The sequence below is a fragment of the Equus asinus genome, chromosome 12 (genome assembly GCF_041296235.1).
Source record: "Equus asinus isolate D_3611 breed Donkey chromosome 12, EquAss-T2T_v2, whole genome shotgun sequence".
Classification (NCBI taxonomy): domain Eukaryota; kingdom Metazoa; phylum Chordata; class Mammalia; order Perissodactyla; family Equidae; genus Equus; species Equus asinus.
The window spans coordinates 84931785-84954114 of record NC_091801.1 but is presented as its reverse complement, the minus strand read 5'-3'; the positions used below and the strand labels follow the sequence as shown (position 1 = coordinate 84954114).

General features: G+C 62.6%; 2 protein-coding genes across 19 annotated transcripts; one reads left to right on the top strand and one right to left on the bottom strand.

Moving 5' to 3' along the window:
* Nucleotides 1–187: 187 nt before the first annotated feature.
* On the bottom strand, nt 188–5614 carry TIGD5 (tigger transposable element derived 5). Its single transcript, XM_014858128.3, has one exon. It carries the CDS (start codon nt 5497–5499, stop codon nt 3559–3561), a length of 1941 nt encoding a protein of 646 aa, XP_014713614.3. The 5' UTR covers nt 5500–5614; the 3' UTR covers nt 188–3558.
* A 29-nt stretch (nt 5615–5643) lies between these two features.
* EEF1D (eukaryotic translation elongation factor 1 delta) lies at nt 5644–21382 on the top strand. Of its 18 annotated transcripts, none has more exons than XM_070481786.1 (9): nt 6564–6857; nt 12728–13797; nt 15743–15866; nt 16295–16366; nt 20090–20189; nt 20269–20369; nt 20534–20752; nt 20962–21156; nt 21284–21382. In XM_070481786.1, exons 2-9 carry the CDS (start codon nt 12728–12730, stop codon nt 21320–21322), a joined length of 1920 nt encoding a protein of 639 aa, XP_070337887.1. In that variant the 5' UTR covers nt 6564–6857; the 3' UTR covers nt 21323–21382. The 18 variants fall into 18 exon arrangements, with proteins under 18 accessions (XP_044636948.1, XP_044636945.1, XP_044636949.1 ...); XM_070481785.1 differs by lacking the exon at nt 6564–6857 and adding an exon at nt 12402–12522; XM_044781013.2 differs by lacking the exons at nt 6564–6857; nt 12728–13797 and adding an exon at nt 5644–6007.
* The last annotated feature ends 948 nt before the right edge of the window (nt 21383–22330 follow it).

Below are 22330 nucleotides of genomic sequence, written 5' to 3'. Positions count from 1 at the left end.
AGGGTCGCAGCCAAGTCTCTTCACCTTACCCTGCAACGCTACAATTACTTTTTCAAGAAACTGCTGAACATGAGAATGGTTTCTTACTTCATCAGTGTTGTCCATTTTTATCCTCTCCACCTTTTCAAGTTATGAGGTGTACTGGATCAAGAGTTACAAAAATAAGACTTTAGAACGGGGACGCATATGAAGTCGACACGTTCAACCTTTATTATAAAGCGCATCAGGCCATCTGACCAGGTGAACTCCGCCATCAGCGAGGTTGGGGGTGAAAGGGCCCCTCAACAGAGCATGTACCTTGCAAGCCCACAGTCCTCTCAAGGACATGCTTCTGGAGTCAGGCCACACCCGTGGCACCCTTGGGCTGGGAACAAACAGGGCTCTGCACAGCAGTCCCCTCTTGCACTCTGCCAATGGGCTGGGGGTCCCTGGAGGATGGCCCCTGAGCTTGAGGGCACTGCCCTTCCTCACACCACACTCTGGTATTTCCCCCGCAGCCCAAGTGGCGTGGGAGACGGTCACTTCCCAAGCGTGCAGCCCCCTGGGCAGGGCCACACTTCTCTGACTGCTGCAGCCTGGTCTCATCCCCCTAGACTCACAGATCGGGGGTGGTTTTAGTAGAAGCCTGCACCCTCAATCTTTCCATCCTCAGTGCCTTCCCTGCCCTGGCTCACTGCCAAGCCTACTGGCTGAGCTCCGACAATGACCCCGACTGACTAAGGACCACTTTTTGAAGAACAGTGACCTTGAGTATTCGTCAAAGGGCTGAGAACAGGACGGGGAGAGGCCAGCGGCTGCGTCCCTGAGCAGCTCCCAGTCTGTGGTGGTCCCCACACCCTTTAAAGGTGTGCCCTCCAGGGCAAGAAAGCCAGTTCCAGTGCCCAGCAGTCGGCAGGCAGACAATGGCTGCTGCAGGAATTCCAGGGCCTCAGCTCATAGCCCTCCCCCAGTGCCGTCCACCATCACTCCCATTAGCACAAACCAGGGGCATGCTACAAGGCCCTGGGCCCAGCGGGCAACCGCAGGGAAGGCCGGCGCCCCACTGGGACCACTTGAGCTGTTCTCCTGCAGAGACAAACTGGGGTCTCTCTGGGGAAGACTCTGGCCAGGCCGCCCCATGATTTCCCACTGAGCTGAGCCCAGGGAAGTGGGTGACTGTGAGCCACTGGCAGAACTGGGATGGGGCCCCAGGGATCACAAGGATTCGATGTGTTGCTGGGGCTGCCCTCAGGGCCAGGCATCCTGGCGGAGCAGCCATCTCCGTGTGTCAGGGGTCTGCAGCCTCCGCCCTGTGGCATGCACAGGACACCAGCGCCTCTAGGCTCTAGGGAGAAGACACTGTTAGAGGCCCAGCAGCTCCCCCTAGACCCACACTTGACAGGCACTCTAACTAGCTCCTCAAGGCCCCAGGCTGGCCTGTTCTCTGCCTTGTTTGTACAGTGCCCTTCCAGGCCCACGGGGACAAGCCAGAGCCATCTCCTGGTGTGCAGCCTCCGTTCCCCAGAGGGGAGGGGGTTGGTATGACGTGAAATCGCTCGGAGAGGCAGGTGAGAGGTCCTGTTCCTGACATCGGGTCTCAATACCAACTCCAGCCTCCCCTGCCCAGGCCCACAGAGGGGTAGACCCGGAAGGAGGACTCGAGAGGGAAACCATGGCAAGAGAGGCAGTGCTGTTGAAGCCTGAAAGGTCACTACCAGAGGCCACCCTGGGCCATGTGTCAGGCCCCAGCACACCGTCACTTGGAGCCCACCTAGGCCCTGGTCTGCCTCTCCAAACACCCCTGCAGGCAGACTGGCCATCAGGACCAGGAGCTCCCAGCCCTGGGTTGCCATCAGCTGGACTTCCTAAAGACCCTGCCAGCTGCTTGGCTTAGAGACCCAGGGCCAGCCTGACTGCCAAAGGCTCCTTTAGGTGTCCAGGCTCAAGAAGGCTGGAAGAGGAGGTGCCAGCTGGGCCCCAGCAGGCACGGCTGACGGTTGCTGCCCTAGGCCTGGCTAGCCAAGCCTCGCTCCTCTTCTCCACATTCTCCACACCTTCCCTTGGCTTTCAGATTTGAGATACATATTTATGTCGGAAAAAAAAAAGTCAAATACATATACATATATATTTTTTCGACTAGGAGCACTTCCAAGGAACAGTTCATGTTCTTGGATGCGTGTGGAAATTGCTGGGGGCTCCCTCCAGCTAGCGCAAGGCCAACCCTCTCATGAATGCATCGCCTTCTGCAGCCTATGCAGTCCTGGACCACTAGAGGACACAGCACTGGTGAGGATGCGGGAGACAGCCGAGAGGCAGGCAGGGCCCAAACCTGGCCCACTGCCCCTCATGAGGGCTCTGGGCAGCATCTCTGCAAAGGCAGCCCCCTGGGGAGGCACGGGCATCTCTTGGCCTCAGACCACCAAAGGGATGCTGAATCTAGAGCTGGACAGTAACACCCGAGCCCTTTCCTCCCGTGCTGCCCAGAAGCCCAATTCCCGGGGCCGCAGGAAGCAGCTCCTCAGCCAGACCCTGGGCAGTGCCAGGAGAGGTGGGGAAGCCTCGGGGGCAGGCCCCGGCAGGAGGAGCCTTGGAGGGGTGCTAAGGCACTGCAGGATCGTCCCGGCACGGCTGTCAGTGCTGCGGGCCTGCTCCTGGGTAGATGAGATGGCTCCAGGCCCTGGGGCTGGACAAAGTGGGCTTTGGCTGGTAGGAGAGTCCAGGGAGCTTGTCCAGTCATTGGTCAATCACCAGGGCCCAAGTCCAACTGCTCGCCAACCCCAAAGAATAAGAGAGCTGCTCAGATGGAATTTTCTTAAGGAAAATTAAAAATCTGGGTGGAACAGAAGTCTACACTCCCTGCTGCATCCAGAACCTCTGGAGGCCCCAAGGGCTGGGCACCATCCTCCCTTCCCAGCCCACAGAGCCAGCCTTGAAGACCCGAGCCAGCCTCTGAGACCAGCCCCAGGCTGGGGACTGAGACACCACCCTGGACCCCTGAAGAGTATCTGTAAAAATGATTTAATGAACTAAAAACCAAAACCGAGTGGTGTGCTTCCCCACTGAGATGATCTCAGGGCTGTGGTTCGGGAAACACACGGCACCAGGGCTCCAGACAGATGGGGGTGCTGGGCCCTCGTCCAGTGCAAGTCACGGGCCACTGGCTGGGCGGCAGGAAGTGCGGACAGGCTCGGGGCTGGAAGCCTCAGCCCCACAGGGGCCAGGGCGGGCACCCAGCAAACTGTTCTCTGATAAGAGCTGTGGCATGCATGCCAGGCATGTGTGGGAGGGAACCCTGCAAAGACCGCAGACCCCATGCGTGTGCTTGCCCAGGGCGGAGAAACCTGAACCCGGGCCCCTCTCCCAGCTCCCCCAAAGGAGACTGGCAACCGTGGAGCGGGATGACTCTCACCAACAGAGCCTCTCCAAGAGAGGCTGGGCTTCAACCTCTGTAACTCCCTGAGCCATGGGGTGGGTCACCCCAGGAGAGGGGAGGCGTGGAGATGGGGAGACTGTGTGTGTCCCCTCCCTCCAAGTGCAGCAGGAGAAAGGCCGCTTGGGGGGCCCCTCAGGCAGGCTTGGTCACACCCCATCGTCAGGGACTGCCAGAGAAGGCCCGATGCCCCCTAGCCTTCGGGCCATGCTGATGAGTGAGCGCAGCTGCACCAGCTTCAGTGGCCCCACCTCCCGGGGGTCCTGGCTCTCCAGCCATCGCAGAGCAGTCTCAAGACCCCGAACAGCCTCCCCAGCGGTGGGCACGGCGGCCTCCTCCTCCTCTCCGCCCCTCATGACAGAGGGTAGGCTGGCTAGGGGCAGAGGGGCCACGGGGGCCAGCGCAGGGGGCCGGCCGGGGCCTGCCTCCTCTCTGCAGCTGTCGGGCAGCCCCCCATCATCATCCAGGTGCAGCCACTCGGCCACCTCCTCGGGTGCCAGGCGCTTGTAGGCCAGGGCTGCCAGGTGCGTGAGGTCGCTGAGCACCCTGCTGTGCTCGGCAGCCTCCTCGGCCTGGCCGGCCAGCTGCCCAGCACACTCCTCAGCTGGCCGGGGCTCAAAGGCTGCCCGCAAGCCCAGCAGCCAGCAGCGCTCGATGCTGCCTGCCTGTACCAGATCCCAGGAGAGGCCGGCCAAGTAGAGCATGTCCTTAAGCATGAAGCTGCGCATGAAGTCCAGTGGGGACCCCCCGGCGCAGGACACAGCCAGCCGCAGCAGCTCCCGTTTGTATAGCTGCTTGAAGGCAGCCACCACCCCCTGCTCCAGTGGGGCAGGGATGTGCGGCCGGCTGCTGCCCTTGGACAGGAACAGCACTCGCACCGCCCCGTCCGGGGTCTGCAGCTCCTCCGGGGCGCCGAGGGGCTCAGGCCGACACCGCCTGGGGGTCTCCTCGCTTTCCTCCAGGGTGGGTATCCTGGCCGCTGGGCTCGGGCAGGGCGGGTGAGCGACCAGCAGGACAGCCTTCTGCTGCAGGCAGCTGCGGCGCAGGTAGCGCCTGACGCCCGGGACGAACTCCTCGAAGAACCAGCCCCGCAGAAGTGGGCGACTGAGCCAGGCGTCTGGGCTGTAGCGATAGGAGGCCGGGAACTTGTCCTGGTTGTGGTGGCGCAAGCTAGGTGGGTCCGGGAGCTGCCCGATGACCAGCGGCTTCAGCTTGTGGCTGCCAGTCAGGTTAGCGGCCAGCAGCACCGTCACCCTGTCGCCCCGCCAGCGGCGGCCGCAGTACCCCGCGCCGGGGTCCCCCGTGCCCAGGGGCGCGGCCTGCTCCGGAAGCAGCTTCCAGTAGAGACCGGTGACGTTGGCGTTGTAGATCTGCTCGTCGCCGTAGCCGCCCTCGGCGGGGGGCGGCTGGGCCGGGCCGCGGTCGGGCAGGGGGCTGGCGCCAGGAGGCTGCGCGGATTCCTGCTTGACCGGCGGACCCGGCGCGGGGCCCGCGGCCGGGGTCTCGGCCTCGCCGTAGATGCGCTGGCTGGAGATGCCGTGGCGCTTCTGCCAGCGCCAGAACCAGCCGTGGCTGGCCTTGAAGGTGCACTCCGGCCCGTAGATCTGGCGCGCGAAGGCCTCGGCCTGCGCCTGGATGAGCGGCCCCGACAGCGGCACGCCGTGCTGGCGCAGCGCCAGGAACCACGAGTAGACGGCGCGGTCGATCTCCTCCTCGTTGGCCAGCCGCATCTTCTTGCGCTGCGTGCCCACCTCGCCGCCCAGCTGCTCCAGGAACCAGCGCAGCTTGGGCTCGTCCTTGAGCCAGCCGCGCAGCGTGCCGCCGGGCACGCCAAAGTCGCGGCACACGCTGGCCTGCCGCTCGCCGCCCTTGACGCGCTCGATGGCCTGCAGCTTGTCCTTGATAGAGTAGGCCTTGCGGAAAGCCATCTTCACGGCCACGCGGGGCCGCGGCACGGGGGCAGGGGGCGGCGGGCGCGCGGCGGAGGCCGGGGCAGGCGCAGGAGGCCGCGGCGGCTGAGCAGGGCGCCCGGGCGGGGGGCGGCGGCCACGGCGCGGGGCCGGGCCGGCCGGGGGACCCGCGGGGTACATGGCAGCGAGGACAGCAGGGGCAGCCGGGGCAGCAGAGGCGCGGGAGCCATACGCGCGCCTGGCCGGCCGCGCCAGGCGGGGCGCTGGGGGCGGGACCGGCCGGGCCCACCCCTTTGTCTCGCCCGCTCGCGGCGCAGGCGCGCTGAGGCCGCCCTGCCCGCCCTCCCCGCGCGTCACTTGGCCGGTGCCGGCAGGACGAGTCCACAGGACGCGCAGCGTAGGGGGGCCTGGCGGGCTGCAGCCTGCTCCTGGCTGTTTGCTCGGCCCCTCCGGGAAAGAGCGGGCCCCGCGGGGGTCTCCCGCCGGCTTCTGTCCTCGTCGCCGGGGGCAGCTCGCGCGGGGGTCCTGGCGGCGAGGCGGGCCTGCGCACGGGCTCCCCGCGCGTCCCCGGCCCGCGCGCGTGGTCGAGCCCGGGCTTCACTTCCCTTGCGCGGCGGGCGGCCCTCCCTTTCCTCGGACGCCCGCGCCGCCGGCCTTGCTGTTCAGTCGCTGCGTCCTCCGCTGGTGTGTGAGTACCGCGGCCCGCGCCGGAAGGGGCCGCCCGAGCGGCCGCCCGAGCGGCCGGGGCTGTTCCAGGGACTCCGCGCTGTCGGGGGCCGGGGCGCCAGCGCCGCGGGCCGACGGGAGGCAGGCCCGGGGCGAGCGCAGAGGGGCCCGCGGGCCACGTGGCCAGATCCCTGCGGCGGCCCCGGCGGGAGGGCGGCCGCCAGGTGCCCGGCCGCTTTGGCCCGTCTGTCTCGGTGGGTGGCAGGAATATCTGCCCCGCTGTGGCCAGGAGCTGTGGCCCTTCCTTTGTCCAGCACAAATTTATTCAGCGCCTACTGCACTTGGGCTCTGGGCCCCGCGGGACAGGGATGGTCCCAACCCTCGTGGATCCTCGCGCGCTCATGATCGCGGGAAAGAAGGACATGACTGCTGAGTGACTCAGAAGAAACACACAGGGTTCTCTAAGAGTGACCGGGGTCTTCACTTGAATCAGGTGGTCCCGGCAGGCGGCGACGTAGAAGCCGATCTGAGGGGGGAGAGGGGTGTCTTCCTGAGAAGTGCGCACTTTAAGGGCATAGAAGAAGGGAAAGGCTCATGTTAGAGCCAAGGGGTGCAGTGGGGTAGGGACCCGATGGGGACTGCACGTCAGGGTTTCCAGAATGAAGGACCACTGGGACAAGAGAACCATTAGTTTAGCTAAACTTTGAGGTGGTCCCTGTCTGAAGGGGGAAGGTCTCATAACTTGACCCTTGGCATGTAACTCCTCCCAGGTAGCAGGCCGGGAAGGACGCCTCCTCTTACCTCTTACATTATGGGGCTTCTGCAGGAGCTGTTCTGACACCCCACTCATCTCTGGGCACCCTGAGCTGCCAGTAAGTGGGCTGGTTCAAGTGCGACACGGATGTTCCTGAGCCCTTCAGTGCCCGCCTCTGTGGACAGGGTGGCCCCCTAGAGAGCGCCTTCTCCTGGAGCACCTGGCACACAGACTCTTGAGGAGCAGGTTCCCTGTGTCATCTCTGCAGGGCAGTTAGTGTGGCCTTGTGCCAGTCCCACTGGTGCCTTCTCTCCTGCGATGGGCCTGGGAAGAGTGCTGTCTGGAGAAGCCTGGTGTGGGGCCGCCCCCTTGGCTTTGCCCCTGGGGAGTTGGGTGAGGCCATAGGGTTCAGCACACGTACGCAGACGTGCTTGCCTGATGTTTTTGTGAATGAAGTTTTTCTGAAGATCAACGAAAAGAATAACCTCCAGTACGTCATGCACTGGTGTCGGCTTTGCTGGGGGCCACAGGTTGGCATGGGCGTTTGTTGAGCCCTGGCCTCGCACTGATACTTTAGGATGGTGTGTGCTCAAAGTGGGTGGAAGTGTGACACTGGTGTGAAGTGCCAGCGTTGGAGCACGACTCAGCCCCAGTTTCCCCCAGTCCTGTCTCCCACCTGTGTGTGAGGCCTGGAGACGTACATGCAAGATGTCAGGTGTACGCAGAAGGCTTGTCTAGTACTGGAGTCGCCCTGAAGGAAGGGGGCGCAGGGGCCAGGCTGGTCAGGTTAGGCCAGGGCACCATAGGCAGGGACGGAAATAGAACTGACAGGCCTTGACATTTGAGGCAGAACCTTGTTGTGGCTGGCTGGGCCTGTGGTGGGGTGACTGTCAGCCACAGTGTGAGCCCTGAGTCTCGGGGTGCGGGGGCCCGCTCCCTGCCAGCATGACAGGTGGTGTTTCTGAGTGGGGCTGAGATATCCAGGAGTCAGGTAGGAAAGCATCTGAGTAGGAATTTGGAGCTGTGGAGTTAACCCCCTAAAGAAAGGCACAGGGTATCACTTGCCCTCACGGCTCCCTTGTGGCTGGAGTCTCGCTGTCCAGTGCCGCTGCCCGCTGTGAGCTCTTCACTTTGACTGAAACATTCGATGTGCTTGTTGCTGCCCTAAGACACTGCAGATATGGGAAGCTCCGTTACGTGGCACCGGTCTAGGCCACGCCAGCCCAGGGGCGCAGAGAAAGCTGAGCTGGCTGGCAGACCCCATTCCCCTGAACACCTCACGCCTGCTCATGCCAGTTACCACTTCCTGTGGAAGGTGGGCAGAGATCCTTGACCCTGGAGTGGACAATCTGGGAGCTCCTTCGTGTGTATGACTGTGATGATATGACAGGCACAGGGGTACCTGAGGTGGTGTCCAGGATGGGAAGGTGGTGTGCAGGATGGGAAGGTGGTGTGGAGGGCAGCGCCGGGGGAGGGGCCAACCCCTTCCAGAAACCTTCCCTGTTCGCCCAAGCTCATGGAGACCTCTGGGCCCCAGCACTGGTGGGCACAGCGCTGCCAGGCCACGCCCTCACCTTCCTTCAGGGCCCTCCAGCCAGGACTGTCCTGGGCAGGGGCTGCCACCAGGTTCCCTATGCTGTTGCCACGAGAACTGCCCTCCCAGCTTGGCGGAGGCTGGAAGGACCCCGAGGCCCACAGAGGCCCTGCACATGCAGAGCACGTGTCCACCTCCGTGCAGCCATGAGCGTGGACTGCGCCGGGCACTGGGCTGGGAGAGTTGCAGAGGAGGGGCTGTCTTTGACCAGGACCACCTCTGCTGCATCGGCCACCTTCTCCGCAGGTCCTGGTGGCCAGGCAGGGCGTGATCCCTCCAGGGCCTCCCAAATCTCGGGGCCCCCACAAACCCTGGGCAGCAGGGCAGTGCCTCCTCTTGTAGGAGAGGCCTCGATGTGCCTGCTGGACCGGGGCTGGGCCTTAGTGGTGGGCAGCCCAGCTCTTCACCCCGAAGGTCAGCGAGCGAGCAGGCGCCAGCAGACGGCAGTCCAGTCTGCTTCCAGGAGTGGAGGGTGGGGACTCCTGAGGCCACTGCTTTCTGGGTCCTTGCTCTCGTGTCTGCCAGCTTTTCCCCGGTGCTCACCTCTCTTTCCAGCTAGCCGCTGCTGTTGCTGCCTGGAGAAACTATGGGAGGGGAGGGTCTGAGTTCGGGGTCCTTCCCAGAGAGCTATAGGCTTGCATGTTTCTGTCCTCAAGTGGAAGTGTTCGAACTCAAACATGCTTTTATACTAGAAGAGATGGGCTTTCAGTTCCGCAGGCCCTCATGGAACATGGAGGCACTCAGGGACGAGGGAAGTCGAGGAAAGAGAAGTGGGCCCTTGTGTCTGAGAAACTGGGCTCTGTGCTGGCTGTCCTGGGAGGCCCAGTGGAAGGGCACGGGGAGCCAGGAGCACCATGCCACCCCATCCTCCAGTGTCCCTGTGTGTGCCTTTGGAGCCCGTCCTGACTCTGGCATCTCGCCCAGGAGGCACTCTGCTGCCCTCAGCTGTCTGTGGCCAGCCTCCCCAGGTGACACTGCCAGCAGGAGTGGCTCACTGCAGTGTCTGCAGAGCCTTGCTGCCTGCTCTGGGAACCTCGCCTCCTAAGAAGCCCCAGCGGTGGGTGTTGTTCTTGCAGGGAGGCCTGCCCGGATCTCGTGGACCTCCAATGCGCTCCCATGAGGCAGCTGCCTCCTGCTGGTACTGGCGCAGGGCACCTTGTGTGTCCCTGTCAGCGACTCAATGCTGGTGCTCTGGTGCTTGCTGCAGTGTGGGGTGGACAGGGGAGGGCAGGGGCCTAGGTGGCAGAGCTCCTGTTGGGAAAGGGAGACGGCTCCTCGGGACTCTGGTCCCTGAGCAGCTGGGGAGGACCTCAGGGCGAGCAGATCTGGCGGCTGTGCCCAGCAGGCCTTCCCAGAGTTGGGTACGCGTGTAGCTCCCTCAGCTTCTGGGCTGCCACCTTTTGTGGGTTTGAGGCGGGGCACCTACCACATCTGGCCTGTTTCTGCATCTGCAAACGGGTTGTCAGCCCTGTCCTTTTGTGCTCAATGGGAAGACTTTGTGCCCCTGAGAGTCTTTCCATGCAAGCCTACAGGGATGGTGGCGTCCTGCCCCAGCAGTGGTCCTGCTGAGGGAGAGGCCCTGTCCAAGCGTGGGCACCTGGGCTTGGTGGCTGCCGAGACCCCTAGAGTGGTCCTTGTCGTCTTGCACCTCGTCTAGCAGCCTGAATCCAGTGGCAGCTTGGGGGTTTGGCTGGGTGAGGATCCCCTCCACGGCTCCAGGTGGACGGTGGGGGTGAGAGGGGTGCTCAGATGGTGTCTGCCAGGAACTGCCCACTGCAAGGGATGATGGAGCAGTGCTGTCCTGAGCAGGTGGACTCGCCCCCCTGGGATTTTGGTGGTGGGTCTGTCTGGTGCTTGCCTTCTCTCTCCTGCACCAAACTCGCCTCCACGCAGCTTCTGAAAAGGCCCTCCAGCCTGCTTGGGCCCCCTGTCTGACTGCCTCTAACCTTGCTGCTTTCTCTTCATGCTGTCCTAGGAGATCAAAGCGAAAGTAAGTACCCATCTGCTGCATGCCCTCTGTGTCCCCTTCATCTGAGCCAGGGGCCCCCAACCCAGCTGTCGCTGCGCCTAGGAAGTCCCAACACCTGTGCGGCTTGAGAAGTGGCCCCTTCTCTGAGCAGAGCCTGGTCTGATGTCGGGAGCCGAGGACAGCGTTTAGGCCAGTAGGGTCTGGCAGGGCTTCAGTGCTGGGAGGGAGCGAGGCGTCAGCTTACTGGGTGGAGCCGAAGGGGCCAGCCCTGCCTGATCTGCACTGCTCTGTGAGGATCCACGGGGAGCTTGGCGCTGGAGAGGTTGGGGGCAGACAAGCCCTGCCTGGTAGGTCAGCAGTCCCTCAGGGACAATGGGTGATGTCACAATGCCCTGCCTCCTGGGCACACGCTCCTGCCTCCCATCACTGCCTCTGCCGCCAGCCTGGCCTTGGTAAGCGCTGCTGCTGGCCTGAGGGGGGAAGCGGGTGCAGGGGGGAGGCCTGGGGCCTCTGTCCGCAGCCCTGGCTCCTTGCTGGGATGTCACCAGACCTGTGGCACATGCCATTAGAGGCCCCTGATACGCCCCTTCAGAGTACGAGGGGAACCTCTGCGAAGTCCCAGGCGGGCACAAGACTCAAAACCACAACACGGCCCTCAGGGTGACCGGAACCAGGTTTCGGTTCAGTGTGGGGGGGGTTAGGAAAGGGACAGAGACCCTGCAGTGAGTGGTGAGCAGGGTCTGCCATCCAGGCTGAAAGGCAGCCCCCACTGAGACCTTGTCTCTTGGGGATGAGGGCCCAGCAGGTGGAGGCCCTGTGGGCCGGCGGATCCGCCATCCCTTATGCTCCACCAAACGGCCCCGTAGAAGCAGAGGACTGCAGGAGTTTCCCGAGGGCAAGCTGCTCAGCCCCTGGCAGGTCAGCTCTGGCTGTTAGTCAGTCTGCCCCAGTGCTTCTGCTTTGGGGAGCAGGGCAGTTCTGTGGCTGGGAAGGAATCCCTGTGCTGGGTCAAAGCCACCCCTCTAGAACAGGCCGCCCAAGTGTGAGCTTGGGGACCCCTAGGCGCGTACTAAGAGCAGACTGGCCCCCAGGGCTTTCTGGGCCTGAACCTTTCCTGGCCAGAGGCCGCAGTGGCCCAGACCCCTCGGTGCTGGTTGAGTGGGGTGCTGGTTGAGTGGGTTGCTGCCTTAGCATTCTGGGCTGGCCAGCAGAGTGGGGGCCAGCCTTTCCATAGCACCACGTCTGGGAGCAGAGTAGGGAACCCCTGTACCAGGAGTAAGATTGGCATGTGGCATGGGACAAGGCTGTTGCCTCGTGTGGCGGATGGCGCATGCTAGCTTGCATGGGGGCAACAGATGACCAAGGCCACTCTCAGCTAGAGGGAACACCACCTCCAGCGAGGAAGCTGCGGCTCCCAGGGCAGAGGCTTGTCCATGGGCCACAGCAGCCAGTGGGCTGCACAGTCCCCTCGCCTGCCTTTCACAGAACTGGTGCTGAAACGAGGGGAGGGGTCCCACGTGGTCCCTTTAGTTTAGGTGCAGCCAAAGGCGTGAGCTGATTGCTTCCCAGTGAGGAGGCGGCTGCAGCTGACCAAGGAGCCTGGTTCCTACTTGCTGCCTGAGACACTGGGCTCCTTTCCTATTAGACCGTCACCAGCACCCTCCCTGGTGTCTCCCCTGATGTGGCCTTGAGGGAGTGGGCACTCTACCTTCTGCTCTAGGCTGCCCACTCAGAGACTGTCCTTTGGCCCAGACCCTCAGCTGCTCCCCCTGGAGCGTGCACTGCTCTGCTATGGCAGTGTGGCCGTGGCGGGTGTAGGGGACCCAGAGGCGGGCTGCACTTTGGGGGGCCGTCCTGAGACAGCCGGGTGCATTTGTGTAGGAGAGAAGCACTAGGAGCACCTCAGGGCAGGCGGTCTGACTTAGCAAAAACATGGGATGTCCAGGTGAAGTTTCAGAGGAACAGGGAGGAACTTTTCAGTATAGGTGTGTCTCAAATATGTCACGGGGCCTACTTATTGTAAAAATTATTTGCTGTTTATGTGGAAGTCAGATTACCTGTGTCCTGTATTTTACCTGGTGTCCCTCCTTGGAGGCTCTGTGGACAGAGAGGTTTGGAAACCGTGTTCCCGGGACGCCTGGAAGAGCCTAGGTGCATGTTGGATCGGCAGAGACAAGTTTTGCAGTTCAAAGAACACACATGTGCACCATACATGTATATGTATGTGGCGTGTTCGCTGCTTTATTGAGCTCCCCATGGGTTTGACTGTGGGCCCTTGCATGCTACCTCGTGGCACCCCCACTGGGGAGCATCCCCAGACCCTGCCAGCCCTGCCGGTCAGGCTGAGGGGCTGCAGGGGTGCTGTCTGCGGGGCCCTCTGTGTTGCAACTGCCTTCTTGTGCTTGCCTTTAACGCTGCGTGGAAGATGAGGAGCGGGAAGACCTCCTGTGCCCTGGAGACCGTCTGGGAGGACAAGCAGAAGTATGGGGAAGCCGAGCGGCGCTTCTACGAGCACGAGGCCACGCGAGCCGCCGCCGCTCAGGAGCTCGTGGCCGAGGCACCAGCCGTGAACGGGCCTGGTTGGGAGGACACTGAGGAGGCCGACACCCCCGACAGCGGCAGCGGGGGTGACCCTGGGAAGAAGCCCCTGCAGAAGAAGAGGAAGCGCTCCCCGAAGAGCGGGCTCGGCCAGGCGGACCCGGCTCTCGTGGGCCTCTCGGCCGACCACGTCTGGCTGGACAAACCACTTTTCGACCAGGCGGAGAGCTCCTACCGCCAGAGGCTGGCAGACATGGCCGCCCAGGCCTCCCAGCCGCCGGCCCTGGCCCCCCGAGGTCCCTGCACCCACGGAAGCCACGTGGCCTGCCACCACGTGACCTGGGGCGTCTGGGTCAACAAGTCTTCCTTCGACCAGGCCGAGCGGGCATTCGTGGAGTGGTCTCAGGCCCTGCTGCTGGCTGCAGAGGGGAGTGGCAGGCAGGGGGCTCCTGACACGGGCCAGCGCGAGGCCAGCCCTGACCAGGCCCTCGCCCACCGGCCCAGCTCACCGGCCAATGGCCAGCCCCCGCTGGGAAACCTGCAGGCACTGGTGCAGGAGGTGTGGCTGGAGAAGCCCCGGTACGACGCGGCCGAGAGGGGCTTCTACGAGGCCCTGTTTGACGGCCACCCCCCCGGGAAGGTGCGCCTGCAAGAGCGCACCAGCCAGGCTGAGGGCGCCAGGCGGGGCCGCAAAGACCGGCGGGGCCGCAACACCTTGGGGAGCAAGCGGGCCGGGCCACGGCGGGCCGACGGGGAGGCCCCCTCCTCTTTGCCCTACTGGTACTTCCTGCACAAGGACGCCGAGGCCCCCTGGCTCAACAAGCCTGCCTATGACAGTGCGGAGTGCCGCCACCATGCTGCAGAGGCCCTGCGCATGGCCTGGCGCCTCGAGGCCACATCACTCACTCACCGACCCAGTGCCCGGTCTGGCGCATCCATGTCCAGCCTGCGACCCAAGTAGGAGAAACATGCTGGGCGCTGCCCAGCCTGGGCCCTGAGTATTCCCCTCCCAGCCCATCAGGGCCTCCCCAGACTCCTGGACCTGGCTAAGCTGGATACAGGAGCGGGTTGGGCAGGGGTGGCTCTCGGTTCCTGGGGCTGTGTGGCCTTGAGGATCACAAAGTTCTGGGCTGTTGGGAGAGGGAAGGGGTCAGCACAGGGCTGAGTGTGCCCTGTACAGGGTTCCCCTCTTGGCCAGGTCACTGCCAGGGTCTCTTCTGGGTGTCACAGTCAGGGCAGGGGGAGCGTTGAAGCCTCCTGGCCTCTGAGTCCCACTGGGGCAAGACGTGGGATCCAGCAGGCCCTCGCCTGCTCCTCCTGTCTGTCTTCCCCTGCCTCCCAGCCGCCCAAAACCACATCTGAGGTAAGGTGGGTGTCTCGGGTACACCAGCACGTGGTCCTTGGAGCGACCCAAGTCTGAAGGACAGCTGCTGGGCAAGGCCGACTTGCCTTCAGCCTGGGGACCCAGGGGCCTTGCCCCAGGTGGTTTCGTGCAGCACCAGCAGTCGTCTCTGGAGGCCAGGGGCGTGGAGAAGGGCAGGGTAGGGGCAGGTCAGTGACTGGCCACAGAAGAGGTCCCCCAGGCAGCTGGGCAGAGATAGCTGGACTCCAGGGAAGATGGGAGGCGCAGGAGCAGGCAGGGTGCCTGGGGTGCGGGCGGCCGTGCAGCAGGTAGGCTGGTGAGACTTGGAGAGGCCTCCCTGGGCCCCAGGGCAGCAGTGCCCACCTGGGCCCCTCGGCTCCTCGGCAGGGTTAGATTTGCTGGTTTGACAGGATCCAGGCCTTGATGTGAGGAGCATGGTGTGGGACCCCGTGACAGGGGAGTGTTCCCCATCAGGCAGGGTGGGAGGGAGCGTGGGGCTTGACACCCTGTTGACGGTGGCCTGGCTCCTCATTGTGGGGAGTGTGGGGGGTGGTGGAGAGTTTTGAGACCAACTCCCCTCTTGTCACCAAGGGGACTTTTGTCCACTGATGGCCTGGTGTCCTTGGCACAGGGGATTGGCAGGATGGGGTCTGTTTCTGTTGGATTTAGTGAGGAAGAGGGGCTCCCGCCGTCCGTGGTCAGCAGACTTTGTGACGGGCCGGGGAGCACAGAGTTTGGGCTCTGCGGGCACAGGGCTGTGGCGGCTCCCCCAGCTGAGTGGTGGGAAAGCAGCAGGCGCGGGTGGGTGTGGCCATGCACCAGCACAGCCATCTGCACACAGACCATGGCTGGGTTTGGCTCCCAGGCCACAGTTTGCCCACCCCTGGTCCAGAGCAGGATTTTTCAAACTGACTGGTCTTGAGACCCCAAGAACTTTGATTATATCTATTGATTTTTACCACGTTAGCAACTAACAGAAATGCTAAAGTACTTATTCACTGAAAAATAGCTTGTTACATGTTAATAATATATTTTTGTGAGAAATAGTTTTCCTGTAACAGGAGACTTCAGTGAGCAGAGCGGCCTTGTTTTCCGTTTTTGCAAATCTGTTCAGTGCCTGGCTCAGTCGGAGGCATCTGGGTTCCCACACCTGCTTCCACATTCAGTCTTGGTGGACGTCTGACAGGGATCCAGCCTCGCAGAGAGGTGTCATTGGAGAAGGGAGGGCCTTGGGGACCCCCAGAGGCTCCTGGCCACACTTGGATATCCGCTGGCCTCGGGGACAGGCCTGAGCACTGAGGGAAGCCCACTGCAGGGAGTGGTTCAGGGGTTTACCGGCTCAGCCTGGTCTGTGCTGAGAACCCCTGTGCTCTGTCCTGGAACCTGGAGCCCTTGTCGTCCCCAGGACTGGGACAGCCCACCCTGCACCCTTGCCATCTGGGCTCTTGGCAGGGGCACACGTGCAGGCCCGGCCTGGGGCCTGTGGGGAGGTACCCCCTCCTCCAGCCCGGCAGTCTTAGCTTCTCCTCCCCCTCCCAGCAGGAAAATGGCCACAAACTTCCTAGTGCACGAGAAGATCTGGTTCGACAAGTTCAAATACGATGATGCAGAGAGGAAATTCTACGAGCAGATGAACGGGCCTGTGGCTGGCTCCTCGCGCCAGGTAGGGCCTACGCTTGGGGACGGTGAGTGGCTGTGCCAGCTCCAGGAGGGCAGGGGCACGTCGGTCTGAGTAGCGCTGCTTCAGGTGCTGGTGGTAGGGTCTTTGGAGGGGTTGCCCTGCTGGCTCCTGTGTTGCTGGGTCTGCTCTAGTCCCAGCAAGGGTCAGTGAACTCCCACCGTCTCCCAGGCAACCGGGGCCAGCGGGCACTCAGGTGTCCATCAGGACGGTGCAGGCCTCACCTCGGCCTATAGACCGGCTGCATCTCAGGCCCTGTTTTCACGGCCACCAGGCTCCAGCACCTTCCACTCCTCGCGGTCCTGCTGAGCTTTAATCTGTGTAGCACTTTCTTGCTCTCTCCACGTGAGGGTCCTTTTTTGGAAATTTTTTTAATGAAAGAAAAGACTTGGTTCTTTCTGCACTGTCTGCAGGAGAACGGCGCCAGCGTGATCCTCCGAGACATTGCGAGAGCCAGAGAAAACATCCAGAAATCCCTGGCCGGAGTGAGTACCCGCGGCCCGTGTACCCACGGGCTCGCGCTCGGCACAGCTGCCCTCACACCAGACAGCGTGTCTGCCTTTTCCCCGCAGTCCTGCTGACTGTTTTGGCCTTTGGCGCAAAGTTAGGGTGGGCTGTGCAGTGCTGTGTCCTGCCGCCACATGGACCTGGCCCCGACCACCACGAGAGACGCCCTTACTCCTGCCTTCTTGCTGTGCTTTCTCCCCTGCTTGCTGGTGGTCACCTGGGCTCCCTCCTGCCCTCGGCCTGGCCATGTGAGCGGTGCCAGCCCTGGGTTGATGCTGTCCTCCTGCAGGGCGCGCTCTGCGGGCACGTGCCTGGAGGCCTTTTCCTTCCTGCCTACTCCCTGCTCAGGAATGAAGGCAGGTGGGGGGCTGGCGTCTGCCACACTTCCTCCCTTCTGCCTGAGGCCTTGCCCTCCCCAGAGAGATGGGTTCGCGGGGTGTGTGGAGCTCAAGTCACAGAATTGGCACCATCTTGAATTTGAGGCCCAGAGAGGGGCCCTGTGGCTCCGCTCAGCCTCCAGGCCCCAGATGAGGTCAGGAAAGGAGCTCTGCCCACTGCCTGGCTGGGGAGGTGGGCCCCTAGCAGGTGGCAGACGTGCTGTACCACCTGTCTATCCAGAGGAGTCAAGACCTCCTCCTCCCTCTGGGACACACAGTAGCATCCCAGCCTTGAGGGCCAAGTGTCAGCAGAGCTGTGTTCCTTCTGGAGAGTCCAGAAGAGAATCCAATTCCTTGTCTCCTTCAGCTTGGAGAAGCTGCTCACATTCCTTGGCCTGTTGCTTCTAGCTGGCCATGTCCTGACCCTGAGGTCTGCTTCGGTCACCCTTCCTTCTCTCTCTCTTGCCTCTCTCTTACGTGGACCCACCTGGATAATGCAGGATAGTCTCCCAGTCTTCAGATCCTTCACTTCCTCATAACCTGCAAAGTCTCTTTGGCCACGTGAGGTCACCTTTGTACAGGCTTCAGGGACAAGTTTGTGGACATGTTTGGGAGCCTTCTGTCGGCCACAGCTGGTCCGGGTGTACTGGCTTCTGGGCCATAGGCCAGTGGCCCTGGGCGGGTGGACCCCAAGAAGTGATGCCTCTGCTGTCTGCCCAGCAGGACCTGCTTTGTGCTTGGCCCCTACTTTCTCCTGCTCTGCCTTGTGCCCACCAGCCCTACATGCCACCTGCCACCCGCTGCTTGCCTGACCAGGCTCAGGCCAGGCAGACACAAGATCGAGGTGGCGCAAGGTCTTTGCACCCGGGCCAGGCCTGTTGGGCTCCAGCACCAAGAAGGCCGGGGCCACAGGGGTTCTGGGGCTGCAGGAACTCTTCCTCCTCTGGCCCTCAGGGGGCCCTGGCTGTGTTGGGTCGGCTTCTAGGTCCAGTCTTTGGGAAGAGTGTGCGGGCGTGCTGCTGGAGCTGGGGGGCTGGTCCGCTCAGGCTGCCATAACAGCACCGCACACCCGATGGCGTAAACAACAGAAATTGATTTTCTCACAGCCTGGAGGGTGAAAGTCCAAGATCAAGGCGTGGGCAGGGGTGGTTCCTTCTGACGCCTCCTTGGTGTGTAGACGGCCGTCTTCCTGTGTCTTTACATCGTCTTCCCTCCGTGTGTGTGTGTGTCCAAAGTTCCTCTTATAAGGACACCAGACGTTGGATTAGGACCCCCCTCATGACCGCGTGGTAACTGGATTTCCACTGCGAAGACCCCATCCAAATATGCTCCCCTTCTGAGATGCCTCTGGTTAGGCTTCCACGTGAACTTCAGAGGAGCGTCGTCCAGCACACACGGGCCCGGGAAGGACACTGCGGGCCCAGCCCCAGGCTTGGATTGGGTGGGGTGGGGCTCAGCAGACACTGGGACTTGAGAGCCCGAGGTTCCTGGACACTGCGTGGTGCCAGGTGCGGGGGTGGAGGTGGCGGTTCAAAACCTTGGTGTGTGGCTACAAGGTGGCCACCTGCAGCAACTCAAGGGCTGTGAGTGGACTGAGTGGCCTGGGCCTGACAGCCCTTGACTGAGTGGCCTGGGCCTGTCTCATTGAGGCTGGGGTTCGGGGCCCTGGGCCCCCTGGCTTCCTCCTTCCCCGCCTGGGTCAGAGTCCGAGTGGCAGGTGCTGGGGTGGCTGGGGCAGCCCCAGGGCATAAACCTCATGGAGAGGCCTGGTGGCATGTGTGGCCAGGTGGTGCTGACCTGATGGCCGCTTGCACCCTAGGATGTCCCCACCACTTTCTCTTGGCCTCGAGGCAGATGAGGCCTTGCCCAGAACCTGCACCCTTAGGACCTGTCATCAGGCAGTCCCCGCTCCATGTTGACACCAGGCTGAGGCCAACATGCCAGGCAGCAGGCACAGCAGGCCAAAGGCTTGCAGCACGAGCCTCCGCCCCACCTGCCGCCAGGACCTGGCTCGTTTGCTTGGCTGGCACCGAGCCCCCAGGAAGCAGGCTGTGAGGAAACCTGCTGAGTTGAGAGCCGGGTCCTGGCCTGCAGGCTGGTGCAGTGGTAGATGGGTCGTCGGGGCTTCATAGGGAACAGAAGCTCCTGGATTTCATCCTTGTGCGATGGAAGCTATTGGGAGATCTTAGTGGGAATGGCTTTGGGAGCTGACTGCTGTGAGGAATGGGCTGGAGGGGAGGTCACCTGCCCAGTGGTGGTGGCAGCTAAGACTTGGGAGAGGATGAGGCCAGCACAGCTTTTCAGTGCGTGCTGCCACTTAGTGACCATAGGAGGAGGCTGGGGCAACGAGCCGGGGGTGGACGCCTGAGTTGAGCTGAAAGGAGGGGAGTGGTGGGAATGGAGCCCACCCTGGTCCCAGCTCTTTCACAGCCACATGGCAGCTGACCACCCTTGGCCGGCTCTGCTCCGAGCAAGGGAGTGGGAGCTGCTGTGTCAAAGGGGACAGTGTCAGCCGTGCACTGCCCATCAGTCCAGAGGCAGGAAGCTGCGCGCCCATCAGGCTGTCTTCTCTGGGGACCTTTAGCTTCTCCGTGGTCTGGGGTTGTGCAGAGCAGGCGAGGAGGCTATGCAGCTTGCCCAGTGGCTGCTTGGCGGGCCCACAGTCATTATTGTGATTGGACACGAGAGGGCAGTAGCTGCCCTCGGGAAAGCCAGGTGCATCCTGTCCTCAGAGTCATTCCACTGGGATGTGGCTGTGCCAGATGATACCCACATATGCGTGCAAGCCCTTGGGACGTAACGGACTGAGCTGTGGCCCCTGGGGGGGGGCGCTTGGGCAGCACTGCTTGGGTCAGACAACAGGGGCTGTCATTGAGGGAGGAACCAGAGGGAAGCCGGTGGGCAGGCTTGTTGAGCCCGATGGCGTGTGCATGACCTGCGGGAGGCGAGGCACTGCTGCTCTGGCGGCGCAGGGTGGCTGCCTCTGCGCAGGTGTGCTCCTTCAGCTGCTCTCCCCTCCTGCTCCCAGCCCGCCTGGGGTCCCCGGCCAGGCTGCCCCTGGGCCTGTGAGTCCCCTGCTTCCTCCCACCAGCCAGACAGTGGCAGCTGTGGCTCAGCTCTGCTCTGCACTGCCTCCTGTCTTCTGCTTCCCACTTGGCAGTGACTGTCACCACATCTCCCCTCTCAGGACTTCTCCCCCTTGCCTAGCCAGAGCCCAGCAGGTAGACCCAGCAGGGCTGACAGGAGCCACTACCTGGTGGATATGAATAGGGGGATCCTAGGAGCAGGCTGTGGTACTGAGCCCTCCCTTCCCCTGCCTTACAGAGCTCTGGCCCTGGGGCCTCCAGCGGGCCTGGTGGAGACCACAGTGAGCTCGTCGTCCGGATTGCCAGCCTGGAAGTGGAGAACCAGAGTCTGAGAGGCGGTGAGGCCCTGGGCCAGATAGGTGGGGGGACCCCACCCTGGCCCCTGCCATCTGACCGGCATTCCCTTTGCTCCCACAGTGGTGCAGGATCTGCAGCAGGCCATCTCCAAGCTGGAGGCCCGGCTGAGTGCTCTGGAGAAGAGCTCACCTGCTCACCGGGCTACAGCCCCGCAGACCCAGGTGAGTATCCTCCCCAGACACAGGGACCCCACACCTGGCACTGCAGAGGAGCAGGAGGCCAAGGAGGGCCTCCACCCCATCTACAGGCTGGCCCAGGCGGCAGTGAGGGGCTAGAAGCCTGGGGCCCTGTCTGGGTGGGCCTCAGCCTCCCTCCCCCATGGCAGCACGTGTCTCCCATGCGCCAAGTGGAGCCCCCCACCAGGAAGGCCGCCACCGCCACAGAGGATGACGAGGACGATGACATCGACCTGTTTGGCAGCGATGAGGAGGAAGACAAGGAGGCCGCTAAGCTGCGGGAGGAGAGGCTGCGGCAGTACGCTGAGAAGAAAGCCAAGAAGCCCGTGCTGGTCGCCAAGTCCTCCATCCTTCTGGATGTCAAGCCCGTAAGTGGCTGTCCTCCAGCCCTCCCCCTGCCCTGGGGTTCTGGTGGGATCTAAGCTGAGTTTAGAATCTTGGGCTAAGGAGAGAAATGAGGGGGCCAGGCAGGTGTGAGCTGACAGTTCTCAGTGCCTTTTGAGAATTGCTAGGCAGGAGGGGGCTCCCGGTGTCTGTAGGCTCCTGACCCCAGCCTCTCCTCCCTCTTATTCCCCAGTGGGATGACGAGACGGACATGGCCCAGCTGGAGGCCTGCGTGCGCTCCATCCAGCTGGATGGGCTGACCTGGGGCGGCTCCAAGTTGGTACCTGTGGGCTATGGCATCCGCAAGCTGCAGATCCAGTGTGTGGTGGAGGACGACAAGGTGGGGACTGACCTGCTGGAAGAAGAGATCACCAGATTCGAAGAGCACGTGAGTGGGCAGGCCCACCTTGGGGGGGGGGTCCCCAAGTGAACTCCTGGCTGGACAGGTGACAGGTGTGGGTGGGCTTTTGTGAAACTGGGCCCCACATGACCACCAGGCTCCCTCCTCTCCTCAGGTGCAGAGTGTCGACATTGCTGCTTTCAACAAGATCTAAGACCTGGCCGTGGGCCTGAGCGTGTGAGGCCCTGCAGCCATTAAAGACTGAGATTCTGGCTTTCTGGCTCTTGTCCTGGTTTGGGCCCCCCGGGTGGGCTCATTCAGTGAGCAGTACTCTCCTAGCCTCCAGGCCTCAGACTTGACCTGCATTTCATTAGTGCCCCTGGGGTCCCGTCTATCCTGTTCCTACACAGCAGTCCCAGGGGCCACCACCATTCTCCCCTCTCCTGGCCCCTCCACAGCCTTCCAGTGGCTCTGCCTGCCCCTCCTGTCTTCATTTACCCTCAGTTGCAAGTGCCATGTCCAGTTCAAGCTGTGAAGCCAGGAACAGAGCATGTGCTGGCTCCTTCACTGTAGGGGCTGCTGGTTCCCTTTGAGGCACAGGAGGCATTCCTGGTCCTCCCACCTCCTCTCAGCTCCATTCCCTGCTCAGCCAAAGTGCCAGTCTGCAACTGTCCAGGGAAGTGAGGTCCCAGCAGCCGTCCTGGCCCTGCTGCTGTGACTACAGTCACATGTCCCACCTGGTCTGACCTGTTTGAAATCCTGCCAGGCTTCCCATCATCTCTAGAAAAAAGATTGAGCCTTTTTTCTTAGCTCCTCGGCCCTGCTGTCCCAGCCTTGGCCCTCTGGCTTCAGTTCTCAGGGGGCACTCACCACTCTGCCCCAGTGCACTGCCTGCATCTGCTCTGTGGTCTGCCCTCACCCACCAGAGGTTGGGCCCTGGACAGAGCCCATGACAAACTGCCCTGTGGAGTTGTGGCCACTGCCCTGTCCCCCTAACTACTTCTGGGCAGTACTTTGTCGCTAGTGGTTTCTTTCCTGTCCTGTTGGCCAGCATGGCTGATGAGTGGTGTGGGTCGGTGCCTGGGACCCAGAAGCATTCTTGGTGCCAGCTGGGGGTCGGCACATGGCACTGCACTCATTGCTGAATGACACAGTGTGGGCCCCACCTAGGTGCCGGCAGAATCTAATCACCTCTACCTGCGGCCAGGTTGGGCTGGTTTCC

Bases quoted from the DNA above. Each gene is read 5' to 3' on its own strand.
- TIGD5 (XM_014858128.3), bottom strand. From the start codon at position 5,499: ATGTACCCCGCGGGTCCCCCGGCCGGCCCGGCCCCGCGCCGTGGCCGC.
- EEF1D (XM_070481785.1), top strand. From the start codon at position 12,502: ATGTGCACCATACATGTATAT. The intron at 13,798-15,742 runs GTAGGAGAAACA...TCCCCCTCCCAG, and splicing joins ATGTCCAGCCTGCGACCCAA to CAGGAAAATGGCCACAAACT. The intron at 20,753-20,961 runs GTAAGTGGCTGT...CTTATTCCCCAG, and splicing joins TCCTTCTGGATGTCAAGCCC to TGGGATGACGAGACGGACAT.